Raw genomic sequence first — 19,938 nt, 5'->3', positions numbered from 1 at the left:
GAGGTTCTGTAACTAGCAGTCCAATGTTACACAAAGTGACCAATGCAAATGTATGAGTATGTGTGTTTGCATGTTGAGTGTGTGTGTTTGTGTATAGAGTGGACATTAGTTAACCTCAGTTATACAGTATATAGTGTCCTTTTCAAAAAGGTAATGTCCATGTCTGTAATAGCCTACATTTTCAATGAAGCCCATGTCCATCATTATAAAGGAAGACTAAAGACATCACGTTCCACTGTCAAACGAGACAAAACAATGTCACGAACTTACAGGATCTAGTAATCCACTAGATGGAGACAAACACCTATTACTACTAACTTTGTGAACAAACGGAAAACAACAGAGAAACACATTTTGTAACGAATGTCAGTCCGTTTGTTTTAGTTTATTTTAACATCTCGAAATAGTAATCCCTAATGTATATAGCAGAATATGCAAACAGCGTTTTTTGAATAGGCCAAACAAATTTTACATATCCTATAATTGTGCTCTTTACTGTTGTGCAAGAATACAACTCGATAAAGGAATATATTGCAAAATTGCCCCTACAAAATCTGTGGCAAAAAAAAAGTTTACTAGGAAGAGACCTTGAAGTCCGTTCGTTGCAATGATCCGATCAAATGAAGCAGCGAAAAAGAATCGGTTCGAGATTCAGTCGAGTCATTTAAAATGTGACTGTGAAAACACTGACTAGAATTTGATACTGTACGTCGGATGAAGCAGAACAATCGCATACAATATTTTGCACCCTTTGTAAATCAGAAATTGTTCCTGCGTGTTAGCATTGGAGTTTATATATTAACTAAAATCGAAAATACAGTATTTTACTGTATATAAGTGGACTAGTATTACCATGTAGCCTACTGTCCCTAACTGTCCCTAAGTAACTGATGTAAGCACATCCCTGGTTGTGTCTCTTCACATGCAGGGTGCAGGTGTCTCGTGTTTCTCATGTCCCTCACACCACACCGTAGCTCTCACTCCCTCCCTCTCGAGGGAGGAAAGTTTGGACAACCGCAACGCAAGTGACACATATGAAATTCTCATGCATGAAATACCTCCATGACATCTAAGAGGCATACCAGAGAAAAAAGTCTTCACAAATATAACAAGTCATATGAAAGGTAAGTGTGGAGTTTCGTTGTGCTATAATAACTCGTGAGCTTTCATTGAAGAGGAAGCGCGAGTTGGCCAAGCGCTCTGTGTTGCCATGGCAACGGGGTCCGGAATGGCAGTACAATTTTCAATTCACTAATGTGCACCTAAATAAATCTAACTCAACCATTTCTCGAGGAAATTTTAATGAAGACGTCCCTGTAGTCGCATAATGTAAGTAGAACCATGAGTTTGAAAGCTTTGTATTGCTTCAATTGTCCTTGCAGTTAAACACGAATGAAAGAACTTGTGAAGAATTTCGCTTGACTAGTTAACAGTTGCCTGTTAAAGGTGAGAAATGAGAAGACCTCATTAAAGTTAAACAAATAAGTAATTACTTTGTTCTTTTAAAATGACAGAAGAGCTGTGCAGTTGTATTTATAAAATGAAGTGTTCAAAAGGATTTTTTTTCTGCAGACTGAGGATATAGTCACCAAACCACTCCATACTCAAGCGTAGTGGGTGTTTTGAAACATAAGGGAAAGCAATAAAACATCTATTATTATGCAGGTTCTATGCCAGATAATTATATTTAGCTGGAACAGGTCACAGGGAGTTAATTGCTACTTGCACGAGATTTAAATAATTATTGGCTTTAAGCTAGTGAATATTGGTTGCCGTGGTTGTGCCAGGTCTCATTTTGTCCTACAAAATAAGCTTTAGAGCTGAAAGTCTTTAGTTTTAGGGTGTGGGGAAGAACTAATATTTGTTTTGTTCAATTCTATGAGAAATATGGTCAAATTTATAAGATTTGAAAAAATATTTTTTTTTATATACAGGAACAAATTATCATGGAATTTTATCAGGCTGAAAGCTGAAAATGTTGCAGCTTATGGAGGTAGGTAGTCATCAATGAACGTCTTTAATCTGTTTTCTTCTCCTTTACTTCACAGATTAGGATTGATGTTACATTAGAAACCTTTAACTTTCCACTACACTAAAAGGTTATTTATAGTAAAAAAATACCACTTAAATATTCTTTACACTAAGAGAAAATGTTTTAAAGCTTTTAAGATTTAATCACAAAAATTATTGGTAGAATAAAAAAAGTTGTTCTTATTTGGCATCACCCCTTTTTAGTATATTTTTAAAAATAGACTGCTGATGAATCCAAACTGAGGTTTAACTGAAAAGATAAAAAGGCTACACATATGAAATACTGTATAAACATATAACAACAATATTACATTAATAGCCCTCTATGTATACCTGCTGCATCAAGCTCAAGGGAGCCAGTTTTTAAATATTAAAGTATAGCTATACTTTTAAATAATACGTACAATTTGAGGAAACAGATTGCAACAAACCATTTAAGTTTAAAAACGAATCCTAATTAGTACTGTGAACTTATGCCATTTGAGTAATTGAAGCAATTTGAGCACAGTAAAACCCATGAAGAGAACTAAACCAACTGAGTACTGTAAAACTCAAAAAATTAAGTCAACTCAAACCGTTTGAGGAAACCAATTCCAACAAACCATTTGGGTTGAAAAACAAATCTATGAGTACTTTGAACTTGCTCTAGGTTAAAATAATGAGGTATTTAATTGACTCATTACCTTCAACACTAAGTTCAAAACTCTTTTCAACTGAGTAGAATTAACTTTTAGACATTTTTGAGTTAACTACACTGATTTCATTTAATAAAGTTGACTGTTGTTACACTGTATATTACAGTGTAATATAATAATAATAATCTGTTTGTATTGCAGTTTTGTAAAATATTCCTCTTTTAAAATGCCTGAAAAACACCTCATGTGATATTAAAAACTTTTATATGGAAGGTTCTAAGAAATTAACTATTTCAATTTGCAAACTTAGGGTAAGGGTAATAAAGGGTAATGAAAACATTGTCAACAACACACACACCACATACTATATAGAACATTTTAACACGTTTTAAACTCAGTTTAGGACCTACTATACAGTAAACCAAATTACTTTCAGGGTACCTTCTTATACAAATAATGCTTGCCATTGAAAGGACGGAGAGGCAAGTTTTCTTTAGTTTTGGACACAACCACATTGTTTTTCAAACATTAAAACATAATCTGGTAAAAAAAAAATATTTTTCTTAAAATTAAAGAACTTATGGGTGAATGGAAAGTTTTCACAGAACATTTATTTTTAATAGCACATAGTTTATTTTTTTTATATCCAAATAATTCCTAATGCTAATAAACACTCATGCTCAAATGTCCAGGAGATGAAATAGTATTTCCCACTGAGTACTTTTTTTTGACTGAGTACTGCTTTTACACTAAGTCACATAGCCTTTGTAGCATGTTTCTCATGTCTCTTGGCTTATGTGTTGATTTCACAATGCCAGGGCGTAACATGAGTGCCCAGTGGTAGGCACTGCTTGAGTTTGCTCTGTAAGACGAGACAGGTCTTTCTCAGGTGGTTTTAGTTGCTGAGGCTCTCACTGATTTTCCTCCCCAGCAGGCACTGACACTTGGCCTGTAAGACTGAGGTGTCTCCTGACTGTGCACTGTCACACACTGATAGTAAGATCAAATCGGATATTCTTTCTGAAGCAGACACTGCACTGTGTCCCTTGCCATGAGTAATCTGCATTTTACACCTTTCTGGGGTGATGTCTAGCCCAGTGTCTCCAATAAAACCACTAACTCTTATGCTTGAAGCAATACTTTAAAAAGTATATGTATATGTGGTGTGAGGTGATGTAAGTACGTTTTTTGCAGATGTTTAAGTGAACATGCTGACCTGTAAAACAATGCTAAAATCAGTTATTCTCCTTTAAAAATGTCCGTTTCCTGCCAGAATGTCTGTATTTGTTTTGGTCTGTGTAACTCCGCCCACTGTCATCTTATCTAATTATATTTCACCACCGTGCCCTGGTAGAAAACATTGCACACACATCAACAACAAAACACACATCAGCATAAAAGGCCAAAAATGCAACCTCCTCAGGACAGTAGCAGCCTCCAAAATGAGACACAGAGAGTTATAAAAATAGAGATGAAAATGGTTTTTAATTAGCAAATGATACAAATATTACAAATGTAAAAATTAGCTAAGCAGCTTACAGTGTAAAGCCCCATTCACACAACAAGCGACACACATCGACAAAGCAACAAGTGACCGTTCATTTCAACGGAGAGATAATCGGCTTCTGGCGACCTCAGGCTGTTGAGTGACTATTGGCAACATATGTGGGCGTGTCTAGCGACACAACAAAGTTGAGAATCCTTGTACGTTAAGCATATTAAGAGTGACTTTTGCAAGCTATAGCCAATACGAGCATCAGTAGAGCTCACGTGACACATTCTCTCAACTCGGTTTTGTCTCCATGCTGATGCTGATTTATGAATAAAGTCTCTGTTAGAGTAAATTAGGTTTAAGGCTCACTTTTTCCTTTTTGGGTTATCAGTCTGGTAACCTGTGTGTGCATTGAGTTGTTGTCAGTGGGTCCAGATGAAAAAAACCCTCTTCAATATTTTGAATTTTGGCCTGCAATGCTTACTTCAACCACTAGGTGAATCCTACATACCACGCTTTTAAAGATTATGTTGCTTTGTCTGGCTAGCCTTGCACAGAGAGTAGTATCTCATCATATAAAAACAGATATTTTCATTTAAGCGCTCTCAGAAAATCTGTCACTTGTTGGCAGGTTGTCAGTCACATATCTGCATATATGCTTGGATCCCCTTATTCAGACATCTTCATCCCAGCTTCCTTCAATCATCAGCTACGCTTGGGAGCATGTCAGCTGCTGTATGGCTCATTCATTCATTCATCCATTCATTCATTCATTCATTTTCCTTCAGCTTAGTTTGCACAGCGGAATGAACTGCCAACTATTCCAACATATGTTTTACGTAGCGGATGCCCTTCCGGCAGCAACCCAATACTGGGAAACACCCATACACTCGCACTCACACATACACTCATACACAATGGCCAATTTGGTTTCCTCAGTTCACCTCTGTGGGGAAAACTGGAGCACCCAGAGGAAACCCATGGTGAGAACATGCAAACTCTACACAGAAATGCCAATTGGCCAAGCCAGGACTCAAACCAGCAACCTTCTTGCCGTGAGGCGACAGTGTTACCCACTGAGCCACTGGCTCACCTCTATGGCTCTTTTATTGGAACATATAACCCTAACCCTTACCCTAACCTAATAATCAGACTTATATGATTTGGGGCAAAAATCTAATCATGATTTTTTATGAGAAAATTGTGATTTTTTAATTGTTTAAAATGAACCTTAAAAAAGAATAGCATTTTCTTGAAAATAATTTTTAAGGATCCACATTTTGGCCAAAATTGTTGAGGAATTTATATTAACATGTCTATAAAAATAACAGTAAGATTTAATAATTAGGGCAATTAATCAAAATCAAATCACAATTTGAAACGTTGCGATTAATTGCAGGAGGCTTTGATATGAAATATATATGTATTATTTCATTTCCCCTGCCTAGAGCAAAAGCGTGACTGTTGTCTGTGTGAGTCTTACTAGCCAATTGAGTGAGCACACTTTCATTCTGCCCAATCGGAATTGCACAACTAAACTGTGGAACACACAAAGTAAAAAAAAAAGAAAACAAACATGAAAGTGCGGACAAGAGCGATGATGGTATCTGCTGCTTCAGATGCATTAATAAACAAAATAATATCAAAGAAAAACAGCATTGGTAATACGGGAATAGTTTGGTTTAAAGTCACAGACACCAAAGAAAAACAGGTAATTTGTACAAGCTGCCACGACTTATAGATTATTGAGCTGAATCTTGACTACAAAATTAAATTGCAAATTAAATCTCAATATCTGTCAAAACAAATTCTCAATTAGATATTTTTCCCAAATCACATATGCTGCGTCCGAAACGGCAAACTTCCATACTATATAGTACGCTAAAATCAGAATGCGAGCCGAGTAGTATGTCCGAATTCATAGAATTCGAAAATCAGTATGCGAAAAGTACCCAGATGACTTACTACTTCCAGCGAGATTCTGGAGTGCGCATCCCATGCAGGCTGCAATATCCCTTGATGCCCCATGAGCGAATTCATGAATGGGAGTGAAGCGATGCAAATGACGCAGGTAGATCGCGTGACCATGACAAAATGGCAGATGTAGTACGTCCGAATTCCATTCATACTTTTACATTCATACTGTATAGAACGTACTTTTCTAACGGCAGAGTAGTACGTTTACATTCAAATGCAGAACCTACTGAGTAGTATGCGCTTTCGGACGCAGCCATAGCCCTATTAATAATACAATAACATTAATCCTTAAATTAACAATTTCATAAAGAAATAACATTTGTATTTTATTGTATAATAAAAATTGAGTTTTAAAATAATAAAAAATATGAAATACAGGTGAAAAGTATTAACAGAACAAAGCAAGCCAGGCTAGCAAACAGTAAACATAAAAAAGTGCTTCAAATATCATCTGTAAATCTTTATTTGTTGTCCACTGTCATAACACAACAGAGATAAATATTTTCTATGTTACTAAAAAAATAATCATTACAGAAGCACTGGAATAAAGGTGGTTATAAAGACTGATATAAACAGAGATATAAGTCTGTGGTAGTGTTTAAAAATAGAGTAAATCAAATCCAATTTTGAAACTAAATTTACACTTCAACTAAAGATTGACTATCATTGTTACACCATTAGGTGGTGGCATAAAAAACAATCACTGAATAATTTGTTCAGGTTTTGTTCTACCATCAATTTAAAAAACATCTAATTAATTAAATATATCTTTAAAGGACTCCAGGCTGCAACAGTAAACTTTGTCAGAACCAGTTTATCCAGAAAGAGTTTGTAGTCATTTAAAATACCAGGTCTACATATTTATATTGTATCCAATACAGTTGTGTGCAAATTGACACAGTGCCAATGTTAATAGCTCACAAGCAATTTCTCATTTCCTTGAGCGTCAAAGGGATTGAGTGAAGTGCTTTGTGTAATGCGGAATATTTGGTGTCCAAGTGAGCTCCTCAGATGTTTACTGTAGGACGACTTGTTAATGATTTGTAACAGGTGAGTCATTAATGCAGGCTGGGCTGTGCGTTGTCCTTTTTTCCAAGTTCTCTATAAGTTTTTTTGGTTTCACCCAGTATTCAAGGCTAAATTGCTGTTATAACACCATCCTCTCCTGCAGAGGGTCCCTGTATGTGTAGGTGTCATTATCACTGATTAACCCAATAATGGTGTTGTCGTCAGGAAATTTGATGATGCTGCTCTACTGTGTAGAGATGCAGTGAATGCTTGAATAACGAGTATAATTAGGACTCTGGCAAAAGCCCTGTGGAGAGCTGATCTTAATTATTTTTATGGATGAGGTGATGTTTCCCATCTTGACCACCTGGGTTCTGCTTGTTACAAGTCCAGTTTTCACACAGATTTTCATATACAATAGTTTTTAAGAGTATCTTGAGAGAATCTTTGAAGTACTGTGGTCTCCTCTTTTAGTTGTACTTGTTTGTTGAACATTATCTTGAATGTTAAAAGCTTTAATGATATTGGGAGGTGGGGAGCTCACTCTTGCCTTTGAATGTTTTATTTTTTAATTAAAGTATAATCTATTACTAAAAATCTAATTAAAATACAAATGTGTACTTCTAACAACAGGTTGCCAAGTGAACAACCAGGCGTATAGAGGTGATAAGTAAAAGATAGAGCACCCCCAGTTGAAGATGTAGTAAATATGGTAAAGATGTTTTTTTGGGACAGTTCTGTCTTTCAGGTCAGCTTCTGTGTCCCAAAGTTTTATGAAAACTGTTTTCTTCCTTATTTCATCTTTCCTTACATTTCTAGGAGAGTGCTAGGGCTGTGCAACATATTAAAAATTATCAAAATATTGCAAATGTGCATATTGTGATATAAATATTGCTATGGCTTGCAATAAATGAAATATTTACCACAAAAGTACAGGTGTCTTTGTCTGCCTGCCTGACACTAGCACACCCTCTTTTCAGCACATCAGGAAATGTAGTTACCAACACACATCTCTGAAACCAAGCAGAGTGGACATGCTGGTTCTTAAATCAAAAATGTGCAATGATTTTAGGATGGATGCTGAAATACCAAGCAATGTTTACAAAGCATTGAGACAACAAAGTGAATTTGAAGTGTTTTTGTTTTCCTGATTGTTCTTAATGTTTTCAGGTTGATAAAACTATATATATATATATATATATATATATATAGTAATAAAACTATATATTAAAATAACCATATGTATATAGCAATAAAACTATATATTACTATAACCATATATATATAGTAATAAAACTATATATTAAAATAACCATATATATATATATATATATATATATATATATATATATATATATATATATATACATATGTATGTTTACTTTGTTTATAACTTTCTAATGTCAGATTTTTTTAATGCAAAAGTTAAACATGGCTGTTCACATTTAAAAGTTGTAGTACTTTCTCATGCCTAAAATAATATGAAACATGCTATTTGTCATGTTGGATGATTTAACATGTTACCCCATATCACATTTACCCTTAATATATCGCACAGCCCTACATGCAATCAATATAGCCTATACAATGGTCATGTCATGTCAGTATATTTTGCCATGTAAAGCCTTTCAGTTTTTTAAAAACTGCAAACTTGCATGAACAATATTTATTATAATGTATTGCATATTATATATGTGTAACATACATATTATTACAAAGTAATAAATAATGCATTTTTCTGGACACTCAAAGTGCTCATTCACCACCAGTGTGCAGCATCCACCTGGATGAGGCAACAGGAGCCATTTTGCGCCAGACAGTACACTAGCTTATTGGGGGAGCGAAGACAAAGTGATGAAGCCAGTTATGATAATTAGAAGGCTGTAATGGAGAAGCCAGTATGCATTTATTTTGCCAGGATACTAGGGACACATCTTTATACATACATAAAAAAAAAAATCATAGGATTTTTCATGTCCACAGAATCAGGAGCTTAGTTTAATGTCATCATCTTGAAGGATGGTGTTCACTGCTGACTGATCAGTATAGTGTCCCCATTATTTGACTGAGGCATTCGGTCCTGTACAGACTGCTGGGTTGAGCACCCCCTGCTGGCTTCTTTAACACTTAACAAATTGGTTGTAGTGTGTGAATGGGAGATTGTGTGTGTTTCCCAGCACTGAGGGTTGTACTCTTGGTGCTGGCTTGTGGCTTGAAGGGCATCCGCTGGTAAAACATATTCCAGAGTAATTGGTGGTTTATTCTGCTGTGGCAACCTCTTATAATTTTTACTTGTTAGAATAATAATGACATGTATTATGATTATACAGTATAGATATACAGATTAGTGAAGCAAATTTTGTCTCTGTCTGGACTCTGGGGACCGTCAAAGTTTGATGTTGACAATAAAACTTAGCACAATTGAGCACTGTAGTTAATCACAGATATATTTCTTGACTTCTCGAACACAGTGGTGGTCAGTGTTTCAGTTTGACAGAAGTTAATTGAGTTTAAATTCATCACGAATCCTCCCATTGTAACGAAGCTTTGAGGTTCATTGATAATAAAGGGGCTAAAGATATATATTTTCTGTGTTATATACAGTCCATTTAAAAATATAATGTGATGTTTTGTTTTTCATGCTGCTAAGAGAACGAGTGGCCAACTACATTAATATCAATAATAATAATATAACTATTGACAAAGTGATAACCATAGCAATGGATAGAACAATATAACAATATAATATCCCTGTTTCAACATACTGTAGATAGGCAAGACTTAAGAGCACTTAAGCTAATTTTAGAAATGCTATCAATGTTCTGAGAACTGGCCACAGTAACTAGTCAGCTTCACAAACCTAAAAGTCATAAACTTACTTCAGTTTGAGATTAAAGTAATGATCATTGTTCACTGAATCTGATTCGTTTACTGATCTGATGTGAATAATTTACCAGAATAATTCAAACTGACTTTCTGATTATTTTATTTTGTCTAAGAAGGATGAATTTGTCTTAAATTTTTTAATTTCATACATAGCCATGGGCCGGTATACTGTAAGATTCGAACGGTATGATAACTTTGTATAAAAATATAATCACAGTTTCACTGTATTATGTTATGTCTGTGTAAAAAACAACAACTTTTTCCTCTGTTAAACATTCATTTTCTTTTCGGCTTGGTCCCTTTGTTAATCTGGGGTCGCCACAGCGGAATGAACCACTCTCCGTCAGTCATTGATAGAGATCTAGAGATCTTATTTTGTAGCATTTTCATGGTTGGACTATATCAAGTAGTCATTACAAACCTACAGTACACTTCATGTTGAACAGGAAAACATTATGTAGTATGGTGAGGTGACGCACTCAGGTAAATGATTATTATGAGGTTAAATGACTCCAATAGTGTAAGCAGTCTAGACAAGCAAGGCACTCTATCACTTGGTAATGCAATTCCAAGCTTCATTAAGACTTTGGCGTTTATCATTTTTCATCAAAGGCACCTGTCAATGAATAATTAAGCTGCAGATGAGAAGAGTAAAATCTTTAGTAGGAGTGGAGCAGGCGAGCAATGCAGTACACAAGTTTGCCTTTAGTTTGCTTTGTGAAGCTCAGATTGAATGGAATTTATCAAACAACAACCTTCGTAATACAGCCGACCCATTTGCGACTAAACTATGCCATACTTTTAGAATTTCTTAAATGTTTTAATGAGTCATAAAAGGTTAAACAAAATATCACAAATGCCTGGCCTCTACAATTAATCAAGTTAGGTATTCATTAAAAATAATTCAAGTTATTCATGTCATGCAGTACATTGTCACATCCCCCACACATTTGTCATAGCAGATTAGAATGAACATTACACTCATTACTTTAATTTTTTTATGAATAGTGAAAATAACCTTGGATTTTATTTAAATTAATATCGCAATTTTGCTATTCTATTATGAAAAACAGGCAATTAAGAAATATTTAAAGTGTTTTTCAGTAAAAAATAGCCAAAATGTTTCAAATAAAATATTGCTTTAATTTTCCTGTGTCCTCAACTCTGCTAGTATTTTGAAACAGCCTTATTTAAACATTTTACTTATAGAAAATACTTAAAAGATCAAGCATAAAATGTATGAACTAAGTGCAAATAATTGTTAAAAAGACACAATTTAAATTCAGATTTCCAATTCATTAAAATTGGGAAACAAGAAAAGGAGAGAAACACAGCATGAGAGGAAGTAGGAAGGCAATTGGATGTGATACAAAGAAAAAAATGAAGAAGAAGGGAACTCTATCCAGACCCTGTATTATCTTTGTGTGTTCAGACATCATACCAGCGTCACGTTTAATTTGGGCTCAAGCCAGAGACACAGCATCTCCCACAGTCAGGAGAAACAACCAACATTTTAGTTTATGAACAATCAGTAAACAAGGACTAATGGGGTTTTAACTGTTATGGCCAAGAAATAAAAAATGCAGGAGGATCAATTGCGGACATACTATCTGCCATAATTACTTTCCTTTGAGTGCTTCCAGAAATCTGGGAGGTCTGTGGATTAGTTTTTAGCTGATTATGTATTCTGCAAGGCCTATAAAATGTGTCTTTCCTGTTTGTGTTTGCTTGGGTACATGTGTGCTCACTATTTTTCTCATTGTAAATGTGGTTCTGTATAAAGCTGTTTAGCTTCTGACTGTAGTAGGCTTGCAAAATATAAAAGTCTGATAGCCTAAAGACGCAAAACATAGCGATAAATGCAAACACTCTGACATAATGCATGCTGTTGCCTTTGTTATCATCAGATACAAACAACCCAGGCTCATTATTGATACGTACCTCTTTATACATTTCTGGAGAGCGCAAAATACGTCCCAGGAGGTCATTCCCTGGAGTACCATTTACGCTTGCTGTTCTCGTATAAATCCACCAGAGGCTGCTGTCGACTGACTGACTGACTGACTCACTGACTGACTGACTGACTGACCAACTGACCGATATCCCCACCCACACCCTTCCTTAAACCCAACCGGTAGTGTTTTCAGAAGCAATCCAGAAAAAGAAAAGCCATCAAAGGCACCTCATTTTTACCACGTTCTCATCATGTTATTTTATTTTTTTATATTATTTTTTGTCTTTTGTCTTTGTTTTGCCTCTGCTATCTGGACCTATTTTTAACTGGACTCGAACCTCGCTGTCGCAGTCAACTCCGCCAACGTATGTGGTGAGCTACTGGTAACTGCAGAAAAGCCGTCTACACAGAGGTAATTGGTCAGCTGGTAGCGGAAAAAGACCGTACCGTAGCGGTCATGTTGTGCCGTAGCACTAGTTTTAAAGAAGATATTCAGGTATGCCTTGCTCTGGCTACATATGGCCTATTTGCACTGAGGAGTACATTATGGTATGGTACGGGTCGGTACAGGTCACCTTTATCAGGCTTGTGTTTCCACTGATACACATACCAATGGTACCCTTTTAGTGGGCGTGATGTATGGCAGAAAGTTTCAGTCCACATCATTCTCGCTCGAGAAAATGTCAGCTCAAAAGTAAAGCTGTAGGGTTTGTCACTTATCATATGAGAAGCACTTCTCACAAAACAGATGCTTTATACACATACATACTTGTCAGTATGTACATACATACAGTCAAAAACTACACACAGCCTACATTTAATCCTTATTTGTGTTTAAAAACACGCCACAAATATCCTACAGTCAGTGCAAACCTCTCATCTGTATCTTTAATCTTCACCAGCACATGTAAACTCTTGGAAAGCCTGTCATTCCAAATCATAATAGTCCAATAGGTGATGACAATAATTAAACATGGCAGTTTGTTCATGTTTTAGGTTGCTGAACGAATCATTTGCTCCTTTGTTTTTTCCGGCTTTTTTTTTTTAAATCCCTTTCTGAAAGGATTGATGTCAGAAGCATATCAAGAATCACACGCACATTATCATCAGCTCAAGTAGTTTGTTATTTCAAATATAGATGTGCGGCTCGCGCACGCGTGAAAGCGAAACCACTATTGGTTTAGATGGCCTTGTAAACAACTTTGGGGCACAGGGTAGATTCTGCTCTTTTTCTTGGGTTTGTGGCTGTTGTTTGAGCTCAGGTCGACCTTTATATGTATATGCATATGTTAGTACGGTGAAATGTCTTGGCTGTGTATTTAAAAATGGCGGTTCCTTTGTTTTTATTCTCCTGCTCCTGCTTCCGAAAGGGTACCCAAAATGTTTTACGGTACTGTTCACATTTTGGTACCTTTTCACAGTGGAAACAGCCATAAACGGGTACCAAACCGTACTGTACCGTATTATACCACTCAGTAGAAATGGGCCAATAATGTGCGCTCTTTAAAAATGTATACAGGGGTACGTTTTCACAATGTGTCTGTGTTAGATACAAAGTCCCATTAAAATGTATGCATCCTGGTGTAAATTGCAGTTTAACGCATTATAATTTGTCCTCAGACCTCAGCAAAACATATCCTTTCAACAGCACAAGGAAAATAATGTTAATCAATATTTAGTATTAAGCATAAAGAGAGTACTTTCAATAAATTGTTCAGCTCTCTGATCCTTAAATTAGCCTTTTTTGTCCTTTATAACTCGATTTTAGTTTTGGCTCACTCAGCTATTGTTAAGTTCAGCATATCTGAGTTTTGCACTTGTTTTACCCGACTCAAACCAGTGAAATGCTGATGCACCTTTTTATCAATGCCACTCACTTTTTGAAGTTTAAGAGTTTTTTTTTTGAAGTGGAGTACACAATTCCTTTTTACTAACAAAGCACATGTTCAGCAACATTTTGCCATCCAATTTTTTTACACTGCATTTGCAGAAGTCAAAACTGCGAGACAGTTTCTGAGTTAAGCTGTAATGTTCTTTCCCAATTTCTTAGGCCTGTTCAGAGGAAACCCCATTGTGTTACACTTTGACCTCTGCCACTCTTATCCCATAAATCTAAATGAGCTGTTAGGAGTGTCCAGAATCATTGTGTTTAGCAGATAGATGGTCAGCAATAGGAGAGCGATGGTGCCGTTATGAGAGGACCTGTCAGCGAGATTTGATAATGCCACTGAGAGAGGAGAGGTTAAAGACACTGCTTCCTCATTAATATTTAATCTCTTGTCTGTGTGGCGGATCCACTTCGCCGCTCCCACTCATCACACCATAATTGCTTTACGTTTAATTTGACTCTGGAGATCGTTTTAAAGCTGAGTAAATTGTACTTAATGCTGGTGTGGAGACTTTACACACTTTCTTTTAAAGTGAGAAGTGAATTAAATTGGAGAGCGGCAGGTGAAGGCGTTACAGAGTCCGGTATGCATGTATGTAATGACACACACTTAAGGAACATTAATATTTGATGAGAATTCTTATTTGTATGTTTACTATTTATTGTTTAATATAGTATACAAGCTTTTGAGAATGATTACATACATACCGTACATGCACACACATGGAAGTTTTCCAGGTGTGGTCATACATTAGCATTCCTATGTTGATGAATCTGTATTATTCTAAATGACAGAAAATGCTTGTCTTCAGCTATAAATTAATAAGCATAATGCATGCCCAAGCTGTGTCTAATAAAGGCTTTTCATATAAGCTTTACTGTACATGCATTTGTCAGTGTCTGTAAACATTTATTTTTCTTTTTAGTTATAATTCTTCAAATTGTAATTCTTAGATGTGGCTTAGTATTAATTATTATCAAAATAAAGTAAAGGTAGAACAAACAAGCAATGTGGGTTTTTTGAAAATGACCTTCCATGCAGTGTTTAACACAGCACTAAGTGAATGAAAACATCCAGCCGAGGTTTAAATCTGAAAGTGCACTGTGTTTAAATCTATTGATTCTTTAACTAAATAGTCGGCTCAGAGTCTAATAAATGAATTGTGTTGAGTTTGGATCTTTTGCCTGAACACATTGACGTTGATATGGTACATCACCAAATATGTGGTGCTGGATCTGGTAAAATGTGAACGTGCCTTTCCCTTCAGACACTAGTGGAGCATGGGGGATCAGAGGACTGATCATGACACAAAGATGTCAATCACTGTCAGGTGGAGATTCAGTATGCCACAGTATAGGCAACTTAGTGCTGTGTTTGTTCCTGTCATTTTTCAGATTTTTGATACAATAACCTACTCTGCAACGCGGGATTAGTCGGCCGTTTGCTATTAAAGGAAGGAAAAGAAAGAAGACTATTATGTATGGGATTTGTCAGACTCTGACAGGGCCTTTGTCAGTAACTGTTGCAGTTCATATGGACCAGTTTCTTATTCCTTAATATATATAACTTGTGACCGCTCTGCACGGCTTGTAATCACTTGTCTATTATAGATCAGTGCTTGTACTGTATCTCTCAGGTTAAATCTTTATGGCCATTCACATTTTGCATCCAAAACCACGTTAAAAACGCGACGTGCTTTCTTTTTTTAGCGATTTAAATGCGTTTCTGAACTCACAACCCTTTGCCTTTTGCCTTTGCTATGGCCACCATGAGCTGTTCCTCACAAGCATGGCGCAGTCAATTTTCAAAATAGTTAAACTTTCGCCACAGTGTGGATTAAAACTATACGTGTCGTTGTTATTAGTTGGGATTAGGTTTAAGAGTAGAGTAATATGCTGGTGTTTAACTGCATTGCTTTAATGGATTCCCGCATTGGGCTCACACATACTCTGTGCTGCTTCATAACATGGTGGTTGGCGTTTCCCTCTGTATCATGCTAAACCCAATCGACTAATCACAACAGACGAGGCCATCGCACCAATCACCACAGATTAGCCTCAAGCAAACGAATTGCTGTATGATTCAAATAGGAGTCGTTGGGATAATTAGGTAAAAATAAATGCATGTTATAAGACGATAAAAGTGTTTTTTGACCCTGCATGCATATCAGCATGTTGTTGGAGACCTCCAAAACCAAAATATGACCTCTTAATGCATAATCGGGGCTCTTTAAAAAAATAAATGAGTTGAAAATAAATAAACCTGGAAGGGCATTCCCTGTCTAAAACTTCCGCTGTGGCGACCTCTGATGAATAAAGGGACTAAATTGGATGAAAATTGGAAATTAATGAATAATTAACAATTATTTCAATATTAAAATAAATACTAAAACGAGTATTATAATAATAACTGTGCTTTTAATGATTATTATGCTTTTTAATATAGAATAAATGTCTTGACAAATCATTTCTGTATGTTATTTCTCAGTATGTGCAAATGACTAAACAGATTTATCTCACCTCTAGATGACACATACAAATGTTCCTGGAGCGGAAAAGAAAATGGCTTGCCAGTGGACACGTACAAACAGTGCAGAGAAGAAAGTGCCCCACACTCGTATTGAGGATGAATCCAGCATACAGGTAGAGCCCTCATGCAACCAATTGTACCTTAACTGTTTTTTCTTGCTGCGCTGAAGTCTAAATAATTTTTTTTACCTATCAGAAGTCTACTTTTTAAAATCAGTGGCAAAAGGCCACTTCTATCTTACACCAGAGCCATGGCCTTGCTCGCCCCGGCTTGACCTCTCTCCAATCTGCTAGCGCCCTCGTCAGGCCTGGAGGGAAATTACACCTCTTTATGCTGTTGATTGCCCTCGCCCTCTCAAGAGGTTTCTGACTGCTGTCTTTGCCAAATCCGCAGCAGGCAGTGCTCAGCCTTGCATGCGCAGAGATAATAATCAAGTTAATTAGACCTGAGATTGAATGAACTGCGGCAGCAACTTAATCATTTGTAACTTGATTAGAAATACTATATTCTCCCAAACTCCAGAGACTGGCAAACTTGAAAATTAAGTTCCACTTTAAGGATTCAGGTCTCAACTTAATGGAGTATAGAGAAGCTGAAAAACAAACCCACCCTCATTCTGTCCCCATTAGTCAGAGCTGGAGCGTTGTTTACTGTCACTAAAGGAGAAGGAGCGCGTATGTAATACTTCACCTAATGCAGGCCTCTTTATTTGGATACCCAGAAAATCTATTCCTTCGGGAGGAAATTAGGTCAAGGCAGCTTTGGCGTTGTCTGCGAAGCCACTCACATCGAGACGCAGAGGAAGTGGGCAATTAAGAAGGTGAACAAAGAGAAGGTAAGTGTTTGCTTGTCATGTTTCACCTGTTGACAGAGGTGATGGATGGAGAGCCTCTCGCATGGTCTTCAAGGACGGGTTAAGTGTCACGCTTTGTTTCCACACAGGCAGGCACTTCTGGTGTCAAACATCTGGAAAGAGAAGTCAGCATCATGAAACAAGTGAAACACGAGCACATCATACATCTGGAGGAAGTCTTTGAGACACCAAAGGTAAAAGCAAAAACTTCCAAGCGCCTATTGTGTCATAATTTGTGTATGCAAGGTTTCTGGTTTGATGTCAGAAATGAGAAGTGTATGTTTGTGTGCTGCTCTCCAGAGGATGTACCTCGTGACTGAGCTTTGTGAAGGAGGCGATCTAAAGGATCTCTTGCAGAAGAACAAGCACTTTACAGAGGAAGAGACCAGACACATCATCAAAAGCTTATCAGAAGCTATTGTTTATTTGCACAAAAAAGGTGACGCTTGCAAAAACCCTGCACACTCGTCAGTAGATACCTCTCAAGCCTGGTTAATACTCGACATGTTTGCTAGTTCTTTTTATTTTTTATTTTCTATTGAAACAAACTTACAAAATCCGATCTTTCTTAAAAAAGACAATATTAGTAACAATGATAATAACTGAACAGATCAGGTTAAATAATATTGTAAACACATAAAAACTGTAAAAAATTAAAATCAAAAGAGAAAAAAATAAAAAATTAAACAGAGATACATGTGAAAGTGTCACATACTGTATTTATAAGGTATAATTCACCCAAAATTGTCATGTCTATCTTGATGTAAGGATATATTCGCAGCCGCAGTTGGGCCGCGTGAGCTGGCGCAGTTTGCTTACTACCGAGAGGACGCACACGTGGCCAATAATGATGGATACTTTAGTGAACAGAACCTGCATAGGCTGTCAATAACATCTAATAAAGTTGTAAATAATATGTTCAGTGTGTTGCACAGAGCGATCGTTTGATAGTCGCGTGGGAAGTATGATTTGCATGTGTGTGTTTTTTCTCACAGTGACAGCGGCCATGGGCCGCACTCAGCAGTAAAAATGAAAACGTGCGAACATTATTTAAATGATCATATCACATTGTAAAGTTATGATTACGACAAGCTTATGATATGTTTTTTTTTATAGTGAACACAAAGTGTTGTGCATGAAAATAAATGTTTACTGGGTCAGTATAACTACTCTAACAATATAACCACTAGCCTATAATGTTGAATATAATGCAAGAGGCAATCTGATGACAAATGTCTCATATTAGCAGTGAAAGAAATGGTCTAATATGACAATATTAACTACTAATATTGATACTATACTAATATGACAAATGACAAGCATATATATCAAACACAATATTTCAACTTTAGAATTATGAAAAGTTGTATTCTGATGTCATCACTTTACTGTGGATGAACAAACAGGACATATTTGAAGTCTATTAAAGTCCACGATTTCAAGTCTATAAAAAATGTAGCATTTTAACCAACAGTAGAGCTACACAGGCCTAGTATTATTACTGCTGTTTTACCACATTTTGGAGAAATAACAATAATAACAGCCTACTCTTACTAAACTTTTTTTTTTTTTACATCTACTGAATCATGAGAAAATAGTGATCTTTAAGCAAAAAAAAAAAAAAAAAAAAAATTCAGAATTCTCATTTTAATGAGAATTGTGCAGTCCTACAGATACATAAATAACAAATACAGCAAGAGGAAAGAAGGATTTATGGATCCGTGATAATTCTAAAGAAATCGTCATAGAAATCCATGAAACTATCACTTCTTTTGTTTTTAACCAGTCTAAGAGATTTAATAAAAACATAAATTTCAATTAAAAATGTGTAAAAGAAGGCTGAGAATTCGAGAAACTTTGTTTGTGAATATTTTCCATACAAAAAAAAATAGTTAATAATGAAGTTCTCTGGTATATCGGTTTTACCTTTATAGTAATAAATAATATCTTGTACTTGAAAGGGGCAGGTGCATTCGCTAGTTCGACTGAGTGTGTGGGGCGAATTTGTCATCATTGCTATGTTTGCAGAGTTTCTGCTGGCGAGTGCACAAAATATTTTTTAAACTCGAGTGAACAGTTCGAACGCCGCCGGATTTCATTTGAGTTGAAAATGAAACACTCTGAAGAGATTTTGTCTTAAACAGGTACAGTACGCCTGTATAGACATCTTCATGCTCTGTCCATGCGTGATCATAGGGCTAACCAGATGACAAATAATTCTTGGCTAGAAATTGCAACAGCTGTTGAAAAGGCGAAACATTTTTGTAAAAATTTGGAAAAACCTGAGGCATAAGTTTGTTAAAACCAAAAAGAGTAAAGTGAACTAAAGTGGAGACCCAGGTAGTTTTAATATAACAGAATATGTTTTATCACCATTTATAGGTTTACACTGATGTATACATTACAATTTTGACTATTTAATTGTTACAAAAACTAAACTGAAGTAACAAATTATTTCTTTGACAACTGGAAAGGAGTATTTGAACCTATCGGTTTACAACTGATGCCATGTTTTTAGGCTTTATAGGTGATAATGTTCAGGAAAGTTAAACTATTATTGCCTTTTCAGCTTATAAGTAGATGACGAACTAGCTAGACAGTAATGTGCGATTGTTGAGTGGGCTAAATAAAAAATTAAAAAAGTTACTATTTTTTTAATAAGTGTACTTTATTTGGCTTTTATT

The 19,938-nt window shown here is 36.0% G+C and overlaps 1 protein-coding gene across 7 annotated transcripts in view; it reads left to right on the top strand.

The window, feature by feature from the left end:
* Window positions 1-972: 972 nt before the first annotated feature.
* stk33 (serine/threonine kinase 33) overlaps window positions 973-19,938 on the top strand; it is a 29,051-nt gene continuing 10,085 nt past the window's right edge. The window contains exons 1-7 of one of the 7 annotated variants that reach the window (XM_087259690.1): window positions 973-1,124; window positions 1,935-1,993; window positions 4,790-4,893; window positions 16,398-16,514; window positions 17,123-17,236; window positions 17,344-17,448; window positions 17,555-17,693. In XM_087259690.1, coding sequence (XP_087115816.1) covers window positions 1,063-1,124; window positions 1,935-1,993; window positions 4,790-4,893; window positions 16,398-16,514; window positions 17,123-17,236; window positions 17,344-17,448; window positions 17,555-17,693 — 700 coding nt within the window. In that variant the 5' untranslated portion in view covers window positions 973-1,062. 7 annotated transcript variants of the gene reach the window in all.

The sequence above is a fragment of the Danio rerio genome, chromosome 7 (assembly GCF_052040795.2).
Source record: "Danio rerio strain M-AB ecotype USA chromosome 7, GRCz13ab, whole genome shotgun sequence".
Taxonomy (NCBI): Eukaryota; Metazoa; Chordata; class Actinopteri; order Cypriniformes; family Danionidae; genus Danio; species Danio rerio.
This window is presented reverse-complemented; position numbering and strand designations above follow the sequence as displayed.